This window comes from Salmo salar, chromosome ssa03 (assembly GCF_905237065.1).
Source record: "Salmo salar chromosome ssa03, Ssal_v3.1, whole genome shotgun sequence".
Classification (NCBI taxonomy): Eukaryota; Metazoa; Chordata; class Actinopteri; order Salmoniformes; family Salmonidae; genus Salmo; species Salmo salar.
The window spans coordinates 53922376-53944973 of record NC_059444.1 but is presented as its reverse complement, the minus strand read 5'-3'; the positions used below and the strand labels follow the sequence as shown (position 1 = coordinate 53944973).

Here is a 22598-nt window from a genome sequence, read left to right as displayed (position 1 = left end):
TTATGGGCTATTGTGTGTAGACCAGTAACACACAATCTCAATTTAATCCATTTTAAATTCAGCCTATAACACAACAAAATGTGGAAAATGTCAATGGGTGTGAATACTTTCTGAAGGCACTATAACTATACCCAGGGGAGTCATTTGGGTTTTTGCATTGGAATTATATTGAAAGGTGCTTATATCACGCTATACCACAATAAACATAAAGTTCAAATGCCAACACCATTGAGTGCTTTTGACCAAAAGTGACAGGTTGGCACAGAATCTCTGCTGTGCTCTATCAGCACCATCGACAGTCCCTTACACACTAAAGCAAGGCCATTGAAAACCTAGGCTAGCTACAGAAGCCATTTTGCCATTCCATCCCCTCGAATTTTGCTGAAATGACAGCACTGACAAGATTTTGATAAAAACCAACCAGCTAGATTGTTTCTTACCTATTCAGAAGAGTTGCGGCCTCCTTGATGCTCTGTGGAACTTCCTGAGTAATCGATCATTACATTCTCCCTGAAATCTTCTTGTAAGATCCAACGCACGTGTCATTTGGATTAGTTGAGCTTTCCTCAAGTGTAGCATGCTTCTTCTGCTGACTGAACACGTTTTTTCAAATGTGAGTTCTCGCATGTAGCTGTCAACATCCCACTCATGAGCCCTATGATTTAATTTTGAATATTATATGACGTGTATGTGGCACTGTGGGGTATGGTGCTAAACACCTTGGCAAGTTCCTTATCTTTTCGGAGAGTATATTCCATCTTTGACAGAAAAAAAACCCATTGCCCCCCTCCACTCTTGACTCTATCGCGTCCAATGTCCCCTTCAGTGGTTGCTGGTTTGAAACAAGGAACGCTAATGTCCACAATCGCTGACAAATATATGTGATTTCTTGCCAGCTGCCCATCATTAGGGGCGGCGTAGCCTAGTGGACTAGTAACCCAAAGGTTGCAAGATCAAATCCCCGAGCTGACAAGGTACAAAATATTTCGTTCTGCCCCTGAACAAGGCAGTTAACCCACTGTTCCTAGGCCGTCATTGAAAATAAGAATTTGTTCTTAACTGACTTGCCTAGTTAAATAAAGGTATACCATTTTTTTTATTTTAATTTGCAAGTGTTGACACCGATGTTCCCATAGCACTTCAAACTCAAGCTCTTTGCTTGATGCGTGCCTAGTGAATCCTTTGGTACTATAAATAACTTGCTTCCAGTTAGAATACCCATCTTGGGTGAAGGCATTGTCTGTGTTAGCATTGGACCCAACACAGACCTTTCGACATGGGAAACAAAATGCAGCATCGGCAGTAATCGAGTATTCCAGCCACTCTCTTCCTCTGAAACAGTTGCTATTAAATTAACTTCTTGGGACAGAAAATCTGTGGCTAGGGTAGGATTCTAGGCTAACTTGGCCTGGCTCTTCTGTTCCAAGATCGTCAGGAACAGTCGGAGGTGTACGGGGCTGTGGAGCCATTATCCTGGCGGCGTTTGTGGAAGGGTGGGTAGAATCTGCACGCGGAGCTAGCTGTAGCTCAGCATTATCATCACTGATGGGCTTGGCGGTGGCCTCTGTGTTGTGATGCTTCTGCTGCTCATCGCTCATCTTCTCCTTTGGCTTTGTATGGGTACTTTGGCGATGCCAATTTCTCATATCCATCATGGCAGTGGCAGATTAGCTGGTTCGAGCTAGCTGAATAGGGTAAGGCTACGGCTAATTCTGTCCTACTATCCAGGTCTGTACCCAAACAATTAGAATTTATTCTTTTAAATATCCACCTCTCTAAAAACAAGTCTCTCACCGTTGCCCACCCTCTGCCCCCAGCTGTGCTCTGGACACCATATGTGAACTGATTACCCCCCATCTATCTTCAGAGCTCATGCTGCTAGGTGACCTAAACTGGGACATGCTTAACACCCCAGCCATCCTACAATCTAAGCTTGATGCCCTCAATCTCACACAAATGATCAATGAACCTACCAGGTACCACCCCAAAGCCGTAAACATGGGCACCCTCATAGATATCATCCTAACCAACTTGCCCTCTATATACACCTCGGCTGTTTTCAATCAAGATCTCAGCGATCACTGCCTCATTGCCTGCATCCGTAATGGGTCAGCGGTCAAACGACCTCCACTCATCACTGTCAAACGCTCCCTGAAACACTTCAGCAAGCAGGCCTTGCTAATCGACCTGGCCCGGGTATCCTGGAAGGATATTGACCTCATCCCGTCAGTAGAGGATGCCTGGTTATTTTTTTTAAATGCCTTCCTCACCATCTTAAATAAGCATGCCCCATTCAAGAAATTTAGAACCAGGAACAGATATAGCCCTTGGTTCTCTCCAGACCTGATTGCCCTTAACCAACACAAAAACATCCTGTGGCGTTCTGCATTAGCATCGAACAGCCCCCGTGATATGCAACTTTTCAGGGAAGTTAGAAACCAATATACACAGGCAGATAGAAAAGCCAAGGCTAGCTTTTTCAAGCAGAAATTTGCTTCCTGCAACACAAACTCAAAAACGTTCTGGGACACTGTAAAGTCCATGGAGAATAAGAGCACCTCCTCCCAGCTGCCCACTGCACTGAGGATAGGAAACTCTGTCACCACCGATAAATCCACTATAATTAAGAATTTCAATAAGCATTTTTCTACGGCTGGCCATGCTTTCCACCTGGCTACCCCTAACCCGGTCAACAGCACTGCACCCCCCACAGCAACTCGCCCAAGCCTTCCCCATTTCTTCTTCTCCCAAATCCAGTCAGCTGATGTTCTGAAAGTGCTGCAAAATCTGAAACAATACTGTGCAGCCGTGTTCATTGACCTGGCCAAGGCTTCCGACTCTGTCAATCACCACATCCTCATCGGCAGACTCAATAGCCTTGGTTTCTCAAATGATTGCCTCGCCTGGTTCACCAACAACTTCTCTGATAGAGTTCAGTGTGTCAAATCGGAGGGCCTGTTGTCCGGACCTCTGGCAGTCTCTATGAGGGTGCCACAGGGTTCAATTCTTGGGCCGACTCTCTTCTCTGTATACATCAATGATGTCGCTCTTGCTGCTGGTGAATCTCTGATCCACCTCTACGCAGACGACACCATTCTGTATACTTCTGGCCCTTCTTTGGACACTGTATTAACAACCCTGTATTAACAAATGCATGCTCTTCAACCGATCGCTGCCTGCACCTGCCCGCAGGCAGCGACTTAGAATATGTGGACAATATGAGTTCTGACTTAGAATATGTGGACAACTACAAATACCTAGGTGTCTGGTTAGACTGTAAACTCTCCTTCCAGACTCACATCAAACATCTCCAATCCAAAGTTAAATCTAGAATTGGCTTCCTATTTTGCAACAAAGCATCCTCATGCTGCCAAACATACCCTTGTAAAACTGACCATCCTACCGATCCTCGACTTCGGCGATGTAATTTACAAAATAGCCTCCAATACCCTACTCAATCAAATCAAATCAAATCAAATTTATTTTTATATAGCCCTTCATACATCAGCTGATATCTCAAAGTGCTGTACAGAAACCCAGCCTAAAACCCCAAACAGCAAGCAAAGCATGTGAAAGAAGCACGGTGGCTAGGAAAAACTCCCTAGGAAAAACTCCCTAGAAAGGCCAAAAACCTAGGAAGAAACCTAGAGAGGAACCAGGCTATGAGGGGTGGCCAGTCCTCTTCTGGCTGTGCAGGGTGGATATTATAACAGAACATGGTCAAGATGTTAAAATGTTAAAATGTTCATAAATGACCAGCATGGTCAAATAATAATAATCATAGTAGTTGTCGAGGGTGCAACAAGCACGTCCGGTGAACAGGTCAGGGTTCCATAGCCGCAGGCAGAACAGTTGAAACTGGAGCAGCAGCACGGCCAGGTGGACTGGGGACAGCAAGGAGTCATCATACCAGGTAGTCCTGAGGCATGGTCCTAGGGCTCAGGTCCTCCGAGAGAAAGACAGAAAGAGAGAAAGAGAGAATTAGAGAGAGCATATTTAAATTCACACAGGACACCGGATAAGACAAGAGAAATACTCCAGATGTAACAGACTGACCCTAGCCCCCCGACACATAAACTACTGCAGCATAAATACTGGAGGCTGAGACAGGAGGGATCAGAAGACACTGTGGCCCCATCCGATGATACCCCCGGACAGGGCCAAACAGGCAGGATATAACCCCACCCACTTTGCCAAAGCACAGCCCCCACACCACTAGAGGGATGTCTCCAACCACCAACTTCCCGTCCTAAGACAAGGCCGAGTATAGCCCACAACGATCTCCGCCATGGCACAACCCAAGGGGGGGCGCCAACCCAGACAGGAAGACCACGTCAGTGACTCAACCCACTCAAGTGACGCACCCCTCCCATGGACGGCATGGAAGAACACCAGTAAGCCAGTGACTCAGCCCCTGTAAAAGGGTCTGAGTCAATAAATTGGATGCAGTCAATCAGTGCCATCCGTTTTGTCACCATGCCCCATATACCACCCACCACTGCGACCTGTACGCTCTCGTTGGCTGGCCCTCGCTTCATACTCATCGCCAAACCCACTGGCTCCAGGTCATCTACAAGACCCTGCTAGGTAAAGTCCCCCCTTATCTCAGCTCGCTGGTCACCATAGCAGCACCCAACTGTAGCACGCGCTCCAGCAGGTATATCTCTCTGGTTACCCCCAAAGCCAATTCCTCCTTCGGCCGCCTCTCCTTCCAGTTCTCTGCTGCCAATGACTGGAACGAACTACAAAAATCTCTGAAACTGGAAACACTTATCTCCCTCACTAGCTTTAAGCACCAGCTGTCAGAGCAGCTCACAGATTACGGCACCTGTACATAGCCCATCTATAATTTAGCCCAAACAACTACTTCTTCCCCTACTGTATTTATTTATTTATTTTGCTCCTTTGCACCCCATTATTTCTATTTCTACTTTGCACTTTCTTCCACTGCAAATCTTCCATTCCAGTGTTTTACTTGCTATATTGTATTTACTTCGCCACCATGGCCTTTTTTGCCTTTACCTCCCTTATCTCACCTCATTTGCTCACATTGTATATAGACTTATTTTTCTACTGTATTATTGACTGTATGTTTGTTTTACTCCATGTGTAACTCTGTGTTGTTGTATGTGTCGAACTGCTTTGCTTTATCTTGGCCAGGTCGCAATTGTAAATGAGAACTTGTTCTCAACTTGCCTACCTGGTTAAATAAAGGTGAAAAAGTCAAAAATAATACTTTTTACGCTCTAAACTCTGTAGGGGTGGGGCGTGAGGCAGAGTTGAGCAAAGCAGCTTCAATGGTAAACTTGACCCCGCCTTTATAAATCTAAATAAAATATTACAGTCGGAGGTGTATCACGTTATTCACTCAGCCTAAAGATGAGAAGTGTTTTTTCCCCCACTTTTTTATGGACAGCTAAAGGAGTCATCACTAACCACCCCAGTGGCTTTCCATAGCCCCCCTACACACACTGCGGTGCGATCTGTCCATTGTGCTGGCATAGCACAGCAGAGATAGATTGTTTTCCCCCACGTGGAGCCGGGCCACAATGTGTTGAATAGTCCATCAAAAAATGTATATACACAAGTTCACTGAATAGGTGTATAGTAATCCTTACTGAAGTAGTAATTACTCTGAATCAAAAAATATAAAATGTTAGTTAATTTGATCACTTACAACTTTAACATAACCATGTATAGCATAACAATAAACAATGAAGCTGACGGACCATACACATAAACCAAAAACACCATACATTTAGTTAAGTTATATTCTTTAAGAATCAATGGGATCAATGGGTATTCATCATTAATTTATTCAGTGCATTCGGAAAGTATTCAGACCCCTTCACTTTTTCCACATTTTGTTACATTACAGCATTATTCTAAAATGGATTAAATAAATACAAATCCTCAATCTACACACAATACCCCGTCATGACTAAGTGAAAATAGGTTTTTAGACATTTTTGCATATGTATTAAACATAAAAAGATACCTTATTTACATAAGTATTCAGACCCTTTGCTATGAGACATCGAAACATGATTTGGAAAGAGCAAAAACCAAGCCATGAGGTCGAAGGAATTGTCCATAGAGCTCCGAGACAGGATTGTGTCGAGGCACAGATATGGGGAAGGGTGCCAAAAAATGTCTACAGCATTGAAGGTTCCCAAGAACACAGTGGCCTCCATCATTCTTAAATGGAAGAAGTTTGGAACCACCAAGACTCGTCCTAGATGGTAGAATCTTCCAGAAGGACAACCATCTCTGCAGCACTCCACCAATCAGGCCTTTATGGTAGAGTGGCCAGACGGAAGCCACTCCTAAAAGGCACATGACAGCCCGCTTGGAGTTTGCCAAAAGGCACCTAAAGACTCTCAGACCATGAGAAACAACATTCTCTGGTCTGATGATACCACGATTGAACTCTTTGGCCTGAATGCCAAGCGTCACATCTGGAGGAAACCTGGCACCATCCCTACGGTGAAGCATGGTGTTGGCAGCATCATGCTGTGAGGATATTTTTGAGCGGCATGGACTGGGAGAGAGATCCTTGATGAAAACCTGCTCCAGAGTGCTCAGGACCTAAGACTGGGGCGAAGGTTCACGTTCCAACAGGACATAACCTTAAGCACACAGCCAAGACAACGCAGGAGTGGCTTCGGGACAGGTCTCTGAATGTCCTTGAGTGGCCCAGCCATAGCCCGGACTTGAACCCGATCGAACATCTATGGAGAGACCTGAAAATTGCTGTGCAGCGTCGCTCCCAATCCAACCTGACAGAGCTTGAGAGGATCTGTAGAGAAGAATGGGAGAAACTCCCCAAATACAGGTGTGCCAAGCCTGTAGCATCATACCCAAGAAGACTCAAGGTATGTAGTCGCTGCCTAAGGTGCTTCAACAAAGTACTGAGTAAAGGGTCTGAATACTTATGTAAATGTTACATTTCTGTTTTTTTGTTTTATACATTTGCAAAAATGTAGAAAAACCCGTTTTTGCTTTGTCAATACGGGGTATTGTGTGTAGCTTGGGAAGGGCGAAAAAACAACAACTATTTAATCAATTTTAGAATAAGGCTGTAACGTAACAAAATGTGGAAAAAGTGAAGGGGTCTGAATACTTCCCGAATGCACTGTATTTGCACGGGTGTTGCTAGGCCAAAGACAAAGTCGAGGGCCAACAAACCTTGCAAATATATCCTCTAACCACCGGCTTCAAGGGCATTAACCTTTTTATACAATGGGTTACCTACATATTCAAATTACTATTTACATATTTTCATAAATGTTATTTTGATTCATTCATTCTATTTCATCCTTCCACAAGATATAGTCCCGATACAAATCTAGGGTTGCTACCCAAGCCGGCTGGTCGTTCGTTCTATCGGTTCGGTTGCCAGAGACGCGACTCAGTCGTTCAGTCTTTTTGTTCTGTATCTATAGACGTGACCCATTCGTTCGTTCTAAATGTTCCGTTGCCAGCCTTATGCCTTGCTTGCTAGCATGCCAACTATGGCTAACTTAGTCACATTAAAAAGTGCAGCCAGAATAACAGCAAAGTGTCAAAGTTCTGTATGTTTCATTGCCGGGTGAGAAACTACTCCAGTGTGATAAAGACTCCTATATGGCTGGACAGGGTTGTGGAGAAGCTGCAGCAGAATCTCTACCAAACAGTGCAACACTTTGTGTATGATGTGTTCCTTATCTTCACCAACTGTGCCACATTTAACAGGGTAAGACTGCACTACTGCAGTATCCAATGTGAAGACTCAGGGCTAACATTTTGATTATACTAGTCAACTTGTGCTAAATGAATGAATAACACTTTAAAATGTGCCCTTGTTTAATCCATAACAAATATGAATTAGGCTAAATGAGTTGTTTATTGCATTTCTAGCTTGTTTATTATATGTTCTATACAAATGTGTCTGTGTTTTTTTCTGAGGGATAATGCAGAGTTCCATGGAATGGGCGAAAGATTGAAGGATCTATTTGAGAGAGAGTTCAAGAGTACATTCAGCGGGCGGACAGGCAGGCAGGCAGAGCCAAGCACGAGCTAGCGAAATCCTATTGGCGCGTTCTATCGTTATCTGCATATTTCCGTTAGGGAACGCCTACTACGTGAAGGGCGCGTGTGCAATAACTCGATTCGCATTTGCACTCCTGAGCAACGCCATTTTTTTAAAACGTTTACAAAGGTTAAAGTCTACAAACTTTAGTCCACTCTGTTCATAACATATTCTTGTTTTGGGAACGGAAAACTTTATTGAGATCAAATGTTTCATCGCTGAGAACATTTGCAGAATGTCGGCCAAAATCCATCTTCTCCCACTGTCCGCCAGTGGTCTTCCTCTCAGTACCATATTTGGTAGCGAGTGGAAACGTCAAGCGGATGCTTCACATTTAAACATCCAGTGAAATATCTGTCTCATTGTTCTATCTGTGATGTCACCTTCATAGTTTTTTTTTTAATCCGCTTTGTACGTGCGTTTTTTTATTTTTTATTTGCTGTCGAAAATAAACCCACATTTTCTAAAACATTGTACAACATACTATAGGTCTACATGTTTAACAGAGTGTAGCCTACCAGAATATGGTTCTGTTGAGGAGAATGTCATCAGAGCAGCAGCGCCCTCTTCAGGGCAGTTTGGGCAGCGTCTGCGTTGCGTCTCTGCACTCGTGCAGGGCCTGCGCACGCTGGTACACGTCACCACAATTGCCAGCAGCGAATCCCTGCTCAGAGCTGCGAAGCAGCGTTGCGCAGACATGCTTGGTAAAGTACGCAGCCATTTCTCTTCAGCTTGTTGTAAAGTCACAGGTCCGATAACGCAAATACTGCGATAGTGGCTGATGTTGGGGTTTGTAGGCGAATTTCTTTATCTAAATGAAAGACTAAAACTTTTTCCTTCTCATAAGCATTGAGAGAAACAGCCACATAGGCAGCCTATTTAGACGTGGTCGAGCGATTTCATAACCAAGACAGTGCGCTTGGTAGACGCGGTAATGTCGTTGAATATCACTGTGAAAAGTGAAGACTCCGAGTCCTTTGACGAAGAAGACGAATCATCTTCGCTGCTTTCGGGCAAAAGAGCATCGGAGTCTGCAGCACGTCATGATATTTCTCCGGGAGAATGCGGTCCAATAGAAGACCATGCAGGATATTCAACACAGCATGGGCGGCTAGCAACTAAAACGACCAGCAAACCCATCGTACTGTGTAAGTTGTTGGTACAGTATAATCAGACAGCGAGAGCATATTTTTCAGTCTTGTCTCACAGGAACTTTTACTTTAAAAACACTATTAGATAATAGGCCAAATCTACCGCACACCCAGAGCTGAATAGTGAAGGTATTGGACATAAAAGGCAAACCTGGAGAAACAGGAAAAAGGCTCTGCACACTTTAGAAATATTTGTATAATCTATAATGAATGATCAGAATATTATTGACATTATGAACTATCGCAAAATACTAAACTGTATTTGACGGTTTTGCTTGTGACACCTGCCTCTCTTTCTGTCCACTAGATCCAGTGAGTGCTGACCGTTTCTTTTCCTCTACTTCTGCAGATGGCAAAACCATCTTAAAGATAGCTCCAGGTGAGTCCTATTTTTCCCGTTTAAGAGTGAGGGAGATAGAGGGGAGTAAAATAAAGAGGGAACATCAAACAAATATAACTCCTTCCTATATTTCTTGGTCTTAAGCACCTACTGTAGACGTACCATTTATCTGCAGCACCCAGAACCAAATCTCACATGCATGCTGGCTAGCTGATCGAGTGACTTACAGTACTTATATACTTATTAAACATCCCTCTTCTCCAACCTCCTTCCTCTCCTCCGCAGCCACAGTCATGACCCTCCCGACTCCTCGGCCTCCTCCCCAGGTTTCCCCAGAGTTCTCCTACCAGGCCATCGTGTACCTGATCGAAGCAGTGGGGCGCCGCTGGAGCCTGTATGGGACCCGGGAGCGTTCGCAGCTCTTCCAGAGCGTGCAGAAGGAGTTGGAGGAGCAGGGTCACTGTCTCCCCGTTGAGAAGATCCGCCGCAAGTGGAACAACTTGATCGTCACCTACAAGAGGGTCAAATACAGAGGCAGGGAGACCGGCCAGGCCAGAACCTCCTGGGAGTACTTTGAGGTACTTGTTTGTTTTTATTATAATAGACGTGTGATGTTTAGCAAGAAAACCGATGCGTGTGCATCTTCTGGGCAAAACAGACAGGGTTGGCTTTGAATCATAGGATTATTGAAACTATATTAAGTTTCCAAATGTTTATTGAAAACACAATAAGCACTTTTTGTCTCTCAAATACATCGTGACAGTTGTTAGCTAGCTAGCGAATTTGAGCCATATTATCGTAGATGTGGTATAAGTCAAAACACCTTAAAACGTGACATGGTATCACAAACAAGATACTACAAGCCACCTACGATGCCCCACATGGCAGTTTCTTGTCATTGTTTGCTAGCTCTGGCTGTTCAGGATCACAGCAACACATGGCCTACTCATCCGTACCTCACACATCATTTTCGTGACGTTGTCAGGCAACCGTCTCTTCATTTTGTTGAAAATGTTGTTCTAGTGGTCTTGTAGTGAATGCTCATCAATTCTAGTGACATTGGGGGTGTATTATGAAAGTAAGAAACAAGATAGGTATTATAAGCTGCCCAAGGGTGCTAACAAGACCCTCTTATCTCAACTATCCATCTCTCTCTTTCTGTCTCTCACTCGCTCATAAGATGATGGATGCCATGCTTGGTGACACCATCGCGCCGAGACCACTAGCAGCCCTACCCTAGTAACCAGCATCCCTAAGGTGAACGTCGCCACGGAAACCGCCAAAACAGAGCAGAAGCCCCTCCTTCCCCATGGCAACCTCATCACTGCATGCACTCGGACACTCACCCTTGTCCCCTCCTCCCTCCCACTCCACACGCCAGTTCCCTCCACCCTCCCTCTCTACACCTTTGTCAGATCCCTCCCTCCCCCTACCCCCGTCCGCTCCTCACTCCCTCTCCCCACCCCCTTGGACACGCCCTCTCCCAGGATAGCCAATAACACAGACCCTCTACAGCCAAACCCCTCCCCTGCCTCCCATCACATCCCCTCCAACCTCAGCCGCGTACACCTCCGCAGAAAGAAGCGCCGTCACTTCTCCTCCAAGGGCTCCTCCATTACCTCCCTTCTGGCCCAGCAGCAGAAGCGAGTGGAAGAAGGCACCTCCCTGCTGCAGGAGTTCCTGCGGAGGCAGGAGGGGCAGGCCAAGGAGGAGCAGGGGCGTCGCAGCAGGACGGAGGCCCGGGGGAGGAGGCGCGAGAGGAGGGAGGCGCGCATGGCAGAGTCCCTGGGTAGGATGGCCACGGCTCTGGAGCTGCTCTCCTCCAAACAGGACACGGTCATTGCCCTGCTGCAGAGACTGGCTGAGAGAGACAGGAAGTGACAGTCATCACCCCGGATTGTCACTAGCTTCTATAGCCACAAAGCCATAATTATGGCTAAACCCCGCCTATTTTTACTATTCATTTTACATTTTGATTGTTAAACCTAACATGCTAACCTTGTGCCTAACCTTAAATTAAGGACAAAAACCTCATGTTTGTTTTCATGAATTTTGACTTTGTGGCTATATAATCTAGTGGAAACGCTGCTGCAGAGACTAGCTGAAGTGACACTGTAATCGCCCTACTGCGGCAGGGTAGCCTAGTGGTTAGAGCGTTGGACTAGTAACCGAAAGGTTGCAAGATCGAATCCCCGAGCTGACAAGGTACAAATCTGTCGTTCTGCCCCTGAACAAGGCGGTTAGCCCACTGTTCCTAGGCCGTCATTGAAAATAAGAATTTGTTCTTAACTGACTTGCCTAGTTAAATAAAGGTAAAATTTAAAAAAACTGCAGAGCCTGGCCGAGAGAGACGGGGAGGCTGACTCAGCATGCGACCGAAGGGGTACTCTTTTCCCTATATACTGCACTACTTATGAGCTAAAACACAGTAAAAAACCCACCTTGTGTCCCAGGTCTAAATTGGTCCCTGATTAGAGGGGAAGAATTAAAATGAGCAGTGGAACTGGGTTCGAGGTTCATATTTGAATTTGCCTAATGTAAGGAAATAGGGTGCCATTTTGGACGCAGACTCAGATAATGTTAATTGATTGTGTTGTAGAGTTTACAATGGAATAACAATTTTGATTGATTTAAATGGTTTATTAATTAATGATTGATCATTATAATCAAAGTAATTTACAACAGCAGCATTTGGTTGCAGCATTTCTGGTTGGAGAAACCGGTGTGGTGAGTGGAAAGCACAATTTAGGCCTACACAGATGGATAAGGATGGTGAGACTTGTTCTCACTAGTCTGGCATCTGGTCCAACCAGTAACTCCCGAAACGCACACGGTATTCTCAACTGTTTGGTTATCAGGCAGCATACATGAGGCCGATTCAGACCGAGGCAGATGCGGACACTCTGAGACAGGCGAACAACCTTGGAGAACAGCACCTGTAGCTACAGTAAGTGAATTGTTTGACAAAGATTATCTTAAATGATAGCAATGTTTTCTAAATGGGTGTTTTCATAGTGTTGCCGGCTTGTAAAAAAAAAAAAAAAACAGAAACACATACTGTATAGTCAAGGTGCGTAAATGGAATCATTGAGGATGACACAAAAGTCTTGACTTATTTCCATCGTGGTTCTCTAACCTATAGATGCAACCAGTACATCAGTGATGGAGAGGGATCTCCTTAGAAGAGGCACCTTCAGTGGTCAACATGAGATAGACTGAAGGAACTGATCCACTCTGAGGGGGTGGGATATCAGATAACCAAATTCTGGTTTCACCTTTCACTAAGAAAAACAGGTTGCCTCAACTCATCCAATGGAGACAGAAACAATGGGAGGGTGATTGACTGAACAGTTTTGGTGATTCAATAAAAAAAAAAAATTGTTCATTAAAAAAAAAACGATGGGAGAGGGAACAGAGAGAGACGGATCGTTCTCCATCCAGGGGAGAAGAAAATACGAGAAGGACGTAGGAGGAGGGGGTAGATGCTGGAGCATCATGGGACGTCAGTGGGTGTTTGTAAGGGCCATATTGGTAGTGGTGAGTCTGGGAGCTCTCTTTCTCTCTCTTGGAGCATGGTCAGTACTGGGACTGGAAGACATAGAGGAGGAGAGTCCAGGGGAAGCAGAGTCACTGCCACCAGCAAGACCGCTGGACTACCACCTCTGTGTGGAGCTGGTGTTGAGAACCACAGCCAGAGGGGGTGCCATCGGGCTACTGAGAGGACTAGCAGCCATCTCAGTGGTCTGGATAGCAGAGGTCCTGTCTGGGTCTAATGGCCTGGTTACATCGGTGCTCCGCGCCCCCTTCTTGGGGCTTCTGATAGGGCTGGGGCTGGGTGCTGCAGATGGGGTGGCCCAGGCAGAGGAGCTCCAAGAGCCTGGGGTGTGGTGGGAGGTTGTGGGTAACGGGATGAGCGGGGCTGGGGTGGGGGCCAGGGTGGCTGCAGTGAGTGGGGTGGTCATCGCTGGTTTGATGAGCATCATGACGGTCAGGGCAGTGAAGAATGTGGCGAAGAGCGGTGAGATCAGGATGGCACAGTTCATTACCGTATCGGTGGCTGTGGGGGCTGCTAGGATGGTGCTGTGTTTGGCTCCCGGATGCATGGCCACAGGAGCCTTGGTAGTATCCATCCTAGGGACCGGGAGGGACCTCCACAACTTGGGGGCCCTAGTCGTGCTGGGGTTGGGGTGGTGTGCAGGGCAAAGGTGGCTCTGTGGTGGTGTGTCAGTTTTCTTGATGTGGGATAAATTGGGGAAACTCTCACCCAGATATCTAATAGGAAGGTTAGTGGGCTTGACTGTAGCTGTGGTTGGATCCATGTGCCTGGGGTTCTCTCTGCAGATGTACTCAGCCCTGGTCAGTGTGTTACTGGGTGCTTCTATAGCCTTTCTGTCCTGGAGGGGTGGGGAGGCTGTTTGTCAAGTTTTTGCTGAGGTGGTAGAGAGATTATTTGTAGCTATAAGCATCAATACATATCATGGACAAGAAGAGAGACTTTTGAATACCTTTGGATGGGGAAAGAGGCCTCTCGATGCTTGATATATTTGTCTTATTTGTTGGGATTAATTACTGTGATTAGTAGTCTCAAATGCATTTATTTCCCAACATGATTTACTTTTCCAAATGTTAGAAGTTTAGAATTTGTTGGATAGGGATGCAGAAAGTACATTTTGTAGTGAACTTTAATATTTGCAACCACAAAACACAATAAAACTACATACCCTTTTCCAGAAAGGAGCACATTTTAGAAGTTTAGAATTAAGAATACAGACAGGTGTATTAGCTAGCCTGTAGAATGAACAAGACTATGAAAACAACATGATTTCCACTAGATAGCACAGCCACAAGGTCAAAATGGTCTATCCTAAAAATGTATGAAAATAAAAATGTGCTTTTTGGTCTTAATTCAAGGTTAGGGTTAGGCACAAAGTTAAGTGTTGTTAGGCTCCCAGGTGGCGCAGAGGCCTAAGGCACTGCATCGCAGTGCTAGAGGTGTCACTACAGACCCCGATTCGATCCCGGGCTGTATCACAACCAGCCGTGATCGGGCGGCACAGAATTGGCCCAGCGTCGTCCAGGTTAGTGGAAGGTTTGGCCGGGATAGGCCGTCATTGTAATTAAGAATTTGTTCGTAACTGACTTCGCCCAGTTAAATAAAGGGGTTAGGTTTAAGAATCTTTATTTTAGAAATAGGCAGGGTTTATGACGTCTGTGGTAAATGTGACGACCGGAAAACATTGTGGGACAAGCGCCAAGCCAGAGATATTAGAGAAAAGTAACTCCAAACCACAGGAGATTGGTGGCACCTTAATTGGGGAGGACGGGCTTGTGGTAATGGCTGGAGCGGTATTAATGGAATGGTTTCATGTGTTTGATGCCTTTCCATTTGCTCCATTACAGATATTATTATGAGCAGTCCTCCCCTCAGCAGCCTAGTCCACATTTTTGTTTTATAACTAACCCATTATTCTGTCTGTGGAACTGTATCTGGATAAGCCTGAGATGCGTTTCGTTCGCTTGAACGTTTGCTATGTTGCGGAACGGTTTGTACTGAACGACACGTTTACCCAAAACGTTCTTGAACCGACTGAGGTACTTTTGCTCCGGTTTGGTGGGTGTGGCTTGAAGTAATGAGTGTATTTAAATGGCAGTGGTACTGTTGACAGCGTTCCCCAACCAAATACAGTACAGTATGACAACCCGTCCCCGTTATTCAACTGGTCATTCAGTACAGCACCGTTTCCGTTCAATTGAGTGTTCCAGAACGTAAAAGCCTACTGAACGCAGCCCTACTGTTTCATTTGTTTGAGTGACAACTGGAAAAGCCAATAAAATGAACACGCGGCATCGCCTATTGTCCAATCACCTTATTGGGAAAGGGAATATATTTACCATTGGCTATACGAACGACCTGGATGTAAAATGAGTAAGAAGCGCATTCGGGGGAAAATGGTTTTAATGTCTATGTGAGAAACCCATAAGAGCATCCAGCCGCGTTGTTTTTTGGAAGGAACGAAAATGTCAGTATCAGTATCTCTATTCCCTAACTATTTTGCATAGTGGGATGCAAACAAAACTGTCAACTTTACATGTGTATCTACCGCAATTAAAATGAGCACTCGAGAATTTCGATTTGCTGAAGTTTTCTCGTACGAAAGCTTGGTGCATGCTATGGCAGGAGCAGTGGTAAGTAAACTTTGTTGACGTGCATAGCCTTTTTTTTATAGTAGGTTATTGCAGATTCTCTGCATTACATGAAAACAAGGGGCAGTATTTCCTTAAATTGCTATCTGACAGGCCAATACTGCCAAACCTGTATCCCCTATAAATAAGGTTAGCCTAATATCAGCAAATCAGGGGCGAAAATCTGATATCAACTTTGGAGGGGACAATTACATTACATTTTCTCAAGAGCAATTCCTGAGGGGGACACCAAAAGTAGTGCTGTAACACATAGCCTACATTGTAATATGGTAAATGTATATTGAGGAACCAAAGAAATAAGGTGTTTGCCGTACTCCTAACTACCGGTACCCAAAACTACACAACTAATCACAACAGCAATACCATTGCCTTTAACAAATCTTAGTTCAGTCACCAGTTTAAGTTGAGAGTGGGGGTATCCATGGCGTTTTCCAATTATGTTCCTATTTTACAAGTCAAAAAAATGGAGAACCTTTCATAATGTTGCCAAACAAAGACTCAACAAACTTACCTGAGACTCCCTGTCTCTGCCAGTCTGTCCCTGCACATCTGTCCCCAACTCTGCTGTCTGTGTGCCATCTGTTGCCTGCTCTGCCTAATGACATCATTGTGAAACATTTCCATTAGAATTTCATTTCTTTCTTATGAACATTTTATCAACTAGTCTTTGAGATATTAGGCTACTAGGGTTCTTACTTTGCGTTTTGGTGTACTGAAAAATACTCTAATGTCCGTCTTTTATTTTTCTGTCATTTTTCTACCTGGCTGGCTGGCTGGCTACACACACACACAGTGTGTAGGTTATTTACAGTAGGAGATGGGCTTCTATCATTCTATATGGGCTTCGATCTAAAAGGTAGCTAGCAAATGTGAAATGGATTAAAATGACAAGAGTTGACAGCTGTATGAGTTCACCATTTACACAACATATGCTGCAACCTTTTGTAATTTTAATAGTTTGTTTCATATTGGCTGGCTTCCAACAATAGCTGAATTTGCAAAGCTAGCGAGCACCAATTACGTTTCAGTGGTGTTTGCTATAATCTTTGCTACCCGGGTTAAATAAAGGTGAAATAAAATAAATAAATAAAAGTTCCCTTGCAACAATTTAGCTTTTGCAACGAGACCATTAAATATATTTAAGACAATGGTAGAAGAGAGTGTAGTTCTGTTCAGTTTGGACTTCAGTTTATCGCTAACCTTATCGCAGGGACTTTGAAGCACTAACTTACATCATCTGCATGCTGATCTTGGAATAAATTGACGATAGCAAAGATTCCATCTTTGACGAGGCCACATAAATGGAATAGGTACTAGCTAGCTTAATAGTTAATATTTGCGAGCTAGCTCTGCATATTCAGCTAGTGTGTGTGCACGATTGACTGGATTAACCTCACTTCAGTTACGTTCATTGAGTGCCTTTCAGACAGTAGATACGACCCCTCTGTTACCTTGCCAACTAAGGAACTGGCAGTGGATCAAAACATTGTGAGGCAAAGGGTGGGGGGGTCGCAATCTTTTGAAACTTAAAAACACGCTATTAAGTGTCTATAATCAGCACAATTGCTTTCATTGCGTATTATTAATATTATTTAAATTACATAGTTATGTTTCAATGATATATTGGGGGAGACAAATCATATTTTTCCAAGGATGGGGGGGTCGTGTCCCCCCTGTCCCCCCCGGGATTTCTGCCCCTGCAGCAAATGTTCACATTTTGAAGACCCTACATTTGACAGTAGGCCTATATGTTTTTAGGGGAGTGTGACAGCAATGACCGTTTTCTTCCCACTTGACACTGCAAGACTACGGCTGCAAGGTAAGGCTAGCTATGTCTTTACGCCTTTGTGCCAAACTGAATAGAGGACATAAGATATCTCGGTGCAAGTCTCATGTCTATTCTTCTCTCTGTTCCTTTTTTTCTATAGTGGATGAGAAGAGGAAAGCCAGGTCCACTCCTGCCATTCTGTCAGAGATTGTCAAGGAAGAGGGGGTTGTGAGTAAGCAAGAGCTCTGTCTCTCTGTCTTTCTCTCGCTCTCCTTTCTCTCTGCTCTTTTAGCCTTTTTGTATTTGAACAGAATCACTTGAGGTTGTATCTGTCCCCCTGCCTGTCCTCTCTGCAGGCTGGCGCCCTACAGGGGCTGGCTCCCAGTGATCTGCAGTCTCTGCTGCTCCAACTTCGTCTACTTCTACTGCTTCCACAGCCTGAGAGCCAGCTGGCTCTGGGGACACAAGTCAACTCCAAGCAGAGACCTGCTATTGGGCACCGCTGCAGGTAGGCCTAAATAAGACCCTAAATACCCAGACGCTGATACTAACTTACCAAGTTATTAAGACTTAATAACACTTAAACAGTGTCATGGAATGATTGAGCTTTCTCTCTCCCCATCTCTCTCTCTCTCTCTCTCTCTCTCTCTCTCTCTGCAGGTGTAGTGAATGTGCTTATGACCACTCCGCTGTGGGTGGTCAACACACTACTCAAGCTTCAGGGGGCAAAGTTCCACAATGTAGACATCCTTCCTACTAACTACTCAGGCATCATGGGTAAAGGCAGCTGCAGTATGAGTGTTGGAAACAGATAAAGTTGTGGATGTGTGCCAGTATAATCTCTCTCTCTCTCTCTCTCTCTCTCTCTCTCTCGCATCATACATACACTCGCTCTCTCTCGCATCGTACATACACTCGCTCTCTCTCGCATCGTACATACACACTCTCACTCTGTCTTTTTCTTTCAAACACGCAGGCAAACACACATTGTACTACTGTTGTCCTAGTCTGGTTTCTTTGTCACTATGTCAGATTATCTCTAGGGTAAACAGTATCCCGCTCTCCTCCCCTCAGATGCCTTTGTGCAGATCATTGACGAAGGGGTGGGGGCCCTGTGGAACGGAACATTCCCCTCTCTCCTGCTGGTGCTCAACCCGGCTGTCCAGTTCATGATCTGAGGGCTTGAAGAGGCAGCTGAGAAGCTTGGTTCACAGAGAGGTAATGGGAGGGGGCGGAGGGATTACTTGCAAAGACTGGGCAAAATTATCGATGGGAATTGAATTCTCATTAATGGGAAAAAGCCCTTCAGTCCTCCCTCACTAACAAAAAATGGTATAACAGAAGAGCAAAGAGGAATCAATAGCGTTATCTTTCAACAAGTACTTTTTTATTTTTAACCTTTATTTAACTAGGCAAGCCAGTTAAGTACAAATTCTTATTTACAATGATGGCCTACCAGAAGGCAAAACGCCTCCTGCGGGGACGGGGGCTGGGATTAAAAATAAAAAAATGTTTTAGGACAAAACACATCACGACAAGAGCGACACCACAACACTACATAAAGAGAGACATAAGACAACAACACAGCATGGCAGCAACACATGAAAACACAACATGGTAGCAACACAAAACATGATACAAACATTACTGGGCACAGACAACAGCACAAAGGGCAAAAAGGTAGCGACAACAATACATCACGCGAAGCAGCCACAACTGTCAGTAAGAGTGTCCGTGATTGAGTCTTTGAATGAAGAGATGGAAATAAAACTATCCAGTTTTAGTTTTTTTGCAGTTCGTTCCAGTCGCTAGCTGCAGTAAACTGAAAAGAGAAGCGACCCAAGCGTGTGTGCTTTGGAGACCTTTAACAGAATGTGACTGGCAGAAAGGGTGTTGTAGGTGGAGGATGAGGGCTGCAGTAGGTATCTCAGATAGGGGGGAGTGAGGCCTAAGAGGGTTTTATAAATAAGCATCAGTACACATCTTGATTGAAAATATTGATTTAAAAAGTATATAAATATAAAAATGCCCTGGTATGCTGTATTATCATATACCTGCCCAACCCTATTTAAACTGGAACTAACTGATACTGTTTCTGTCCATTTCTCTAGTTGTTGTCTCTTGAGGTCTTTCTGATTGGTGCCATAGGCAAAGCAGTGGCCACCACAGTCACATACCCACTACAGACTGTACAGTCCATCCTGAGGGTAAGAACAGTGTGGGTATGCGTGTGTTTGTGTGAATGTTCCTCATGAAAAAGTACTACTGAATCACTTCTACCCAAGATCTACACAAAACCTGGTTTTGCTATTTGTTTGAGATGTGTAGTAAACCAGTAATGATTTATGTAGTTATTTAAGTAGTAATGAGTGATAAATTGGGGCGTTTCAAGACTTGTGAACACTACGTATTTCCTAGTTACTGTGTAACTACTGAGCTTTTGGGTATCTATTACTTAAAACCTACACATTCTACCACAATTCCTACATGTTCACTATTGAATTACTACTTAATGCCTACACCTTCAGTGTGTAGTGTTGTGTCAGTACTGATTTGCACCTGATACCTTTTCATTTCCTACATAAACCCTTTTGAATTACTAATGAAGACGGACACATTTACAACTGTTTGCCTATTCAAAATCACTATTGGCATCTTCTTGTGTCACTACTGTGTCTCTACTAGACTAGTGCACATGTAGTTATATCATCAAACAAGAAATAACATGTTTACACAAATGTAGTAGCAAAAAATATTACATTAATTACATATTAAATTAGATATTTACACTTTTTGTTTATCCTTATCTATATTTAGAATATAAAGACAAGTACAAGAAACAATTAAAAGCCATTGTCAATCCTCTGCTAACAGAAGTCACATAAGACAAACAAATAAATATTTGATCAACAATATTAATCTTACCAACAATGGCCTCCAGTCTTATGTCGAGGGCTTCCTTGGCAACAGGTCAAAAGAGGTAAGTAGAATGGGTAAGTATACCAGTAAGAACATACTGTACATCTGCATACAAACACCTTTCTATTAACTAGCATGCCGAAAACAGGGGCTACATAGCTACATTTCAATGGTGCTAGCAAACAGCTCGGCTACCAACATCAAGTAGTAAAACTCTCTACCTGATTACTACTGGAAACGCTACTGTTTTCCTACTGAACACGACAAAACTCTACTTGTGTATCTTGAGTAGTGTGTAAACTACACAATCCCTACAAGTCTCTACATTGCCGCTAATGCACAAATAGGTTCTGTGTAGTAATTCTGTAGTACTCTTTCATGAGGGCTGTCTGTCCTGTGACTGTGTATGAGTGTGTCCGCCAGTTTGGATGTTCCATTTTAGTGCTCTGCTGTGAACATTGGGCTGTCCCAATGTTTAGTGTTATTCCAGTGGAATAAGCTCTCCGTGTGTTCATTTCACTGCTCGTTATCTGCATCTCGTTCTCAGTTTGGTCAACACACGCAGCACACAGACGGATCACCATTGCTGAACAGCCTGAGAAGTGTGATGCATCTGCTGATCAATAGAGTGAAGTTGGTCCATCCACACACACACACCTGCCTACCTTATTTCAACATTTTATTTACCAAGCACCATGACTGCTACCACTCCCAGACTTAGTCAGTGGTTGCGTTCCAGGTTGTCTTATTGCCGTCGTGCTGTGCATCTCAGAGGATTCTTATACCATATTGTGTTTCCTGAGATGTCAAACACTTCTCCAGGCGTTGTGAGATCTGGTCATATGTGCAGCACAATTGCAATGAAGACTACCTGGAACGCAGTCAATGCCTTCATCTCTTACATATTCTGTTTTTCGACGCTCTCTCCCACCCATAGGAAGTACAGCATGCTGGGCCTGTTCAAAGGCCTGGAAGCTAAACTCCTACAGACTGTCCTGACCGCTGCCCTCATGTTCCTGCTCTACGAGAAGATCGCCAGCAGCACTTTCAGAGTCATGTGATTGAAGAGGCCTGCGTTCAGCCACTAGCCTGTCTGTTACATCAGACATCCAATCCCATATTGCTCCCTATCTGTCTCCCCCGTAGCCCTAACCCCTCAATGTTGGCATGTCTAAAGGGTCTGGATAGGTATACGCAGTGTGGCTAGGGGTAAATCTTCCACCGTATTGCTTCCACCTTACAGATATGCAAGCGTCAAAAGGTTAGGGCCAAAGGGAGGGGAAGGGATCGAACTGAGACCAGCTGAGACTGTACCAGAGATATTAGAGAAAGGATGAGATAGCAGTCCCATTGGGCAATGAACGGGAGGAATGTATAACGCTTCACCCAGAAGACTGTCGACCAATCACTTGGTCCACGCGGTGCATTCTGGGCAACTCTGGGACAAGAAGAGCTCTCCTTCAAACAGTGAATGGGAGTCAATTGGGCGCTAGCTCGAAAACCCCAAATTAGCATGAATAACCGAAACCCTTTTCCTAACCTTAATTCTCCTAATCTGCTTCGTAAATTGTCCTAACCTGCTATGAAAAGCCAAATCTGACGTTCATTTGACAAAAGCTGTATCCCTTCTAGCCATGACCGAGCTCTCCTTGTCCAAGGTTTTTTGTCTATTTATTTTTCTGTAACTGCCATTTTTGTGGAAGTAGACACCACTTGTTCCTCAGACCTCCTGTGGATTTCACCATTTTGTACTTTCTATGTTCTTCTAAGGTTAGCTGATTAACAAAATCCACAAATTATTTAGTGATGCATTGTTGCTCTTGTCAAATCCCTGGAAATGTTTTCATTGTGTCATTAACTGTCTCTCTGACAAACGTATAGAATAATTAAGGGATGTATTTAAATGTATTTTTGTACAGTGCAATGTCATGTATGGATAATTCACCAACATTTCAGATTCTCAGAAAGGTAGAAATAAAATGTTGCTTCTAAAATAAGTACATTTTAGTATTTTTTGACCATATGCATTCACTGTCATTTTCAGATTGTCATTTTAAAAAATCAGTTTTTCCTCTGATTTGCGTACTTCCTTTTACTGATGTGGAGCGTTTTTTTTTTTTTTTTTTTTTTACAGTAATATAATTT

General features: G+C 44.1%; 1 protein-coding gene and 1 pseudogene across 5 annotated transcripts; both read left to right on the top strand.

Moving 5' to 3' along the window:
• Window positions 1–8714: 8714 nt before the first annotated feature.
• Window positions 8715–18042, top strand: LOC106600903 (uncharacterized). 4 transcript variants are annotated; one of them, XM_045714953.1, is made up of 7 exons: window positions 8715–9219; window positions 9530–9601; window positions 9848–10140; window positions 10743–12509; window positions 17525–17585; window positions 17695–17766; window positions 17891–18042. In XM_045714953.1, exons 1-4 carry the CDS (start codon window positions 9006–9008, stop codon window positions 10800–10802), a joined length of 639 nt encoding a protein of 212 aa, XP_045570909.1. In that variant the 5' UTR covers window positions 8715–9005; the 3' UTR covers window positions 10803–12509; window positions 17525–17585; window positions 17695–17766; window positions 17891–18042. The 4 variants fall into 4 exon arrangements, with proteins under 4 accessions (XP_045570909.1, XP_045570910.1, XP_014048147.2 ...); XM_045714954.1 differs by lacking the exon at window positions 17525–17585; XM_014192672.2 differs by lacking the exons at window positions 17525–17585; window positions 17695–17766; window positions 17891–18042 and adding an exon at window positions 12705–15414.
• Window positions 17540–22450, top strand: LOC106600906 (peroxisomal membrane protein PMP34-like; annotated as a pseudogene). The gene is made up of 8 exons (XR_006769383.1): window positions 17540–17585; window positions 17695–17762; window positions 17856–18042; window positions 18195–18311; window positions 18609–18752; window positions 19646–19741; window positions 21001–21086; window positions 21391–22450. The product of XR_006769383.1 is annotated as a peroxisomal membrane protein PMP34-like (transcript).
• Window positions 22451–22598: the final 148 nt, after the last annotated feature.

What these genes read in the sequence shown, in the direction of transcription:
- LOC106600903 (XM_045714952.1), top strand. Translation starts at nt 12,962, where the DNA reads ATGGGAGAGGGAACAGAGAGAGACGGATCGTTCTCCATCCAGGGGAGA.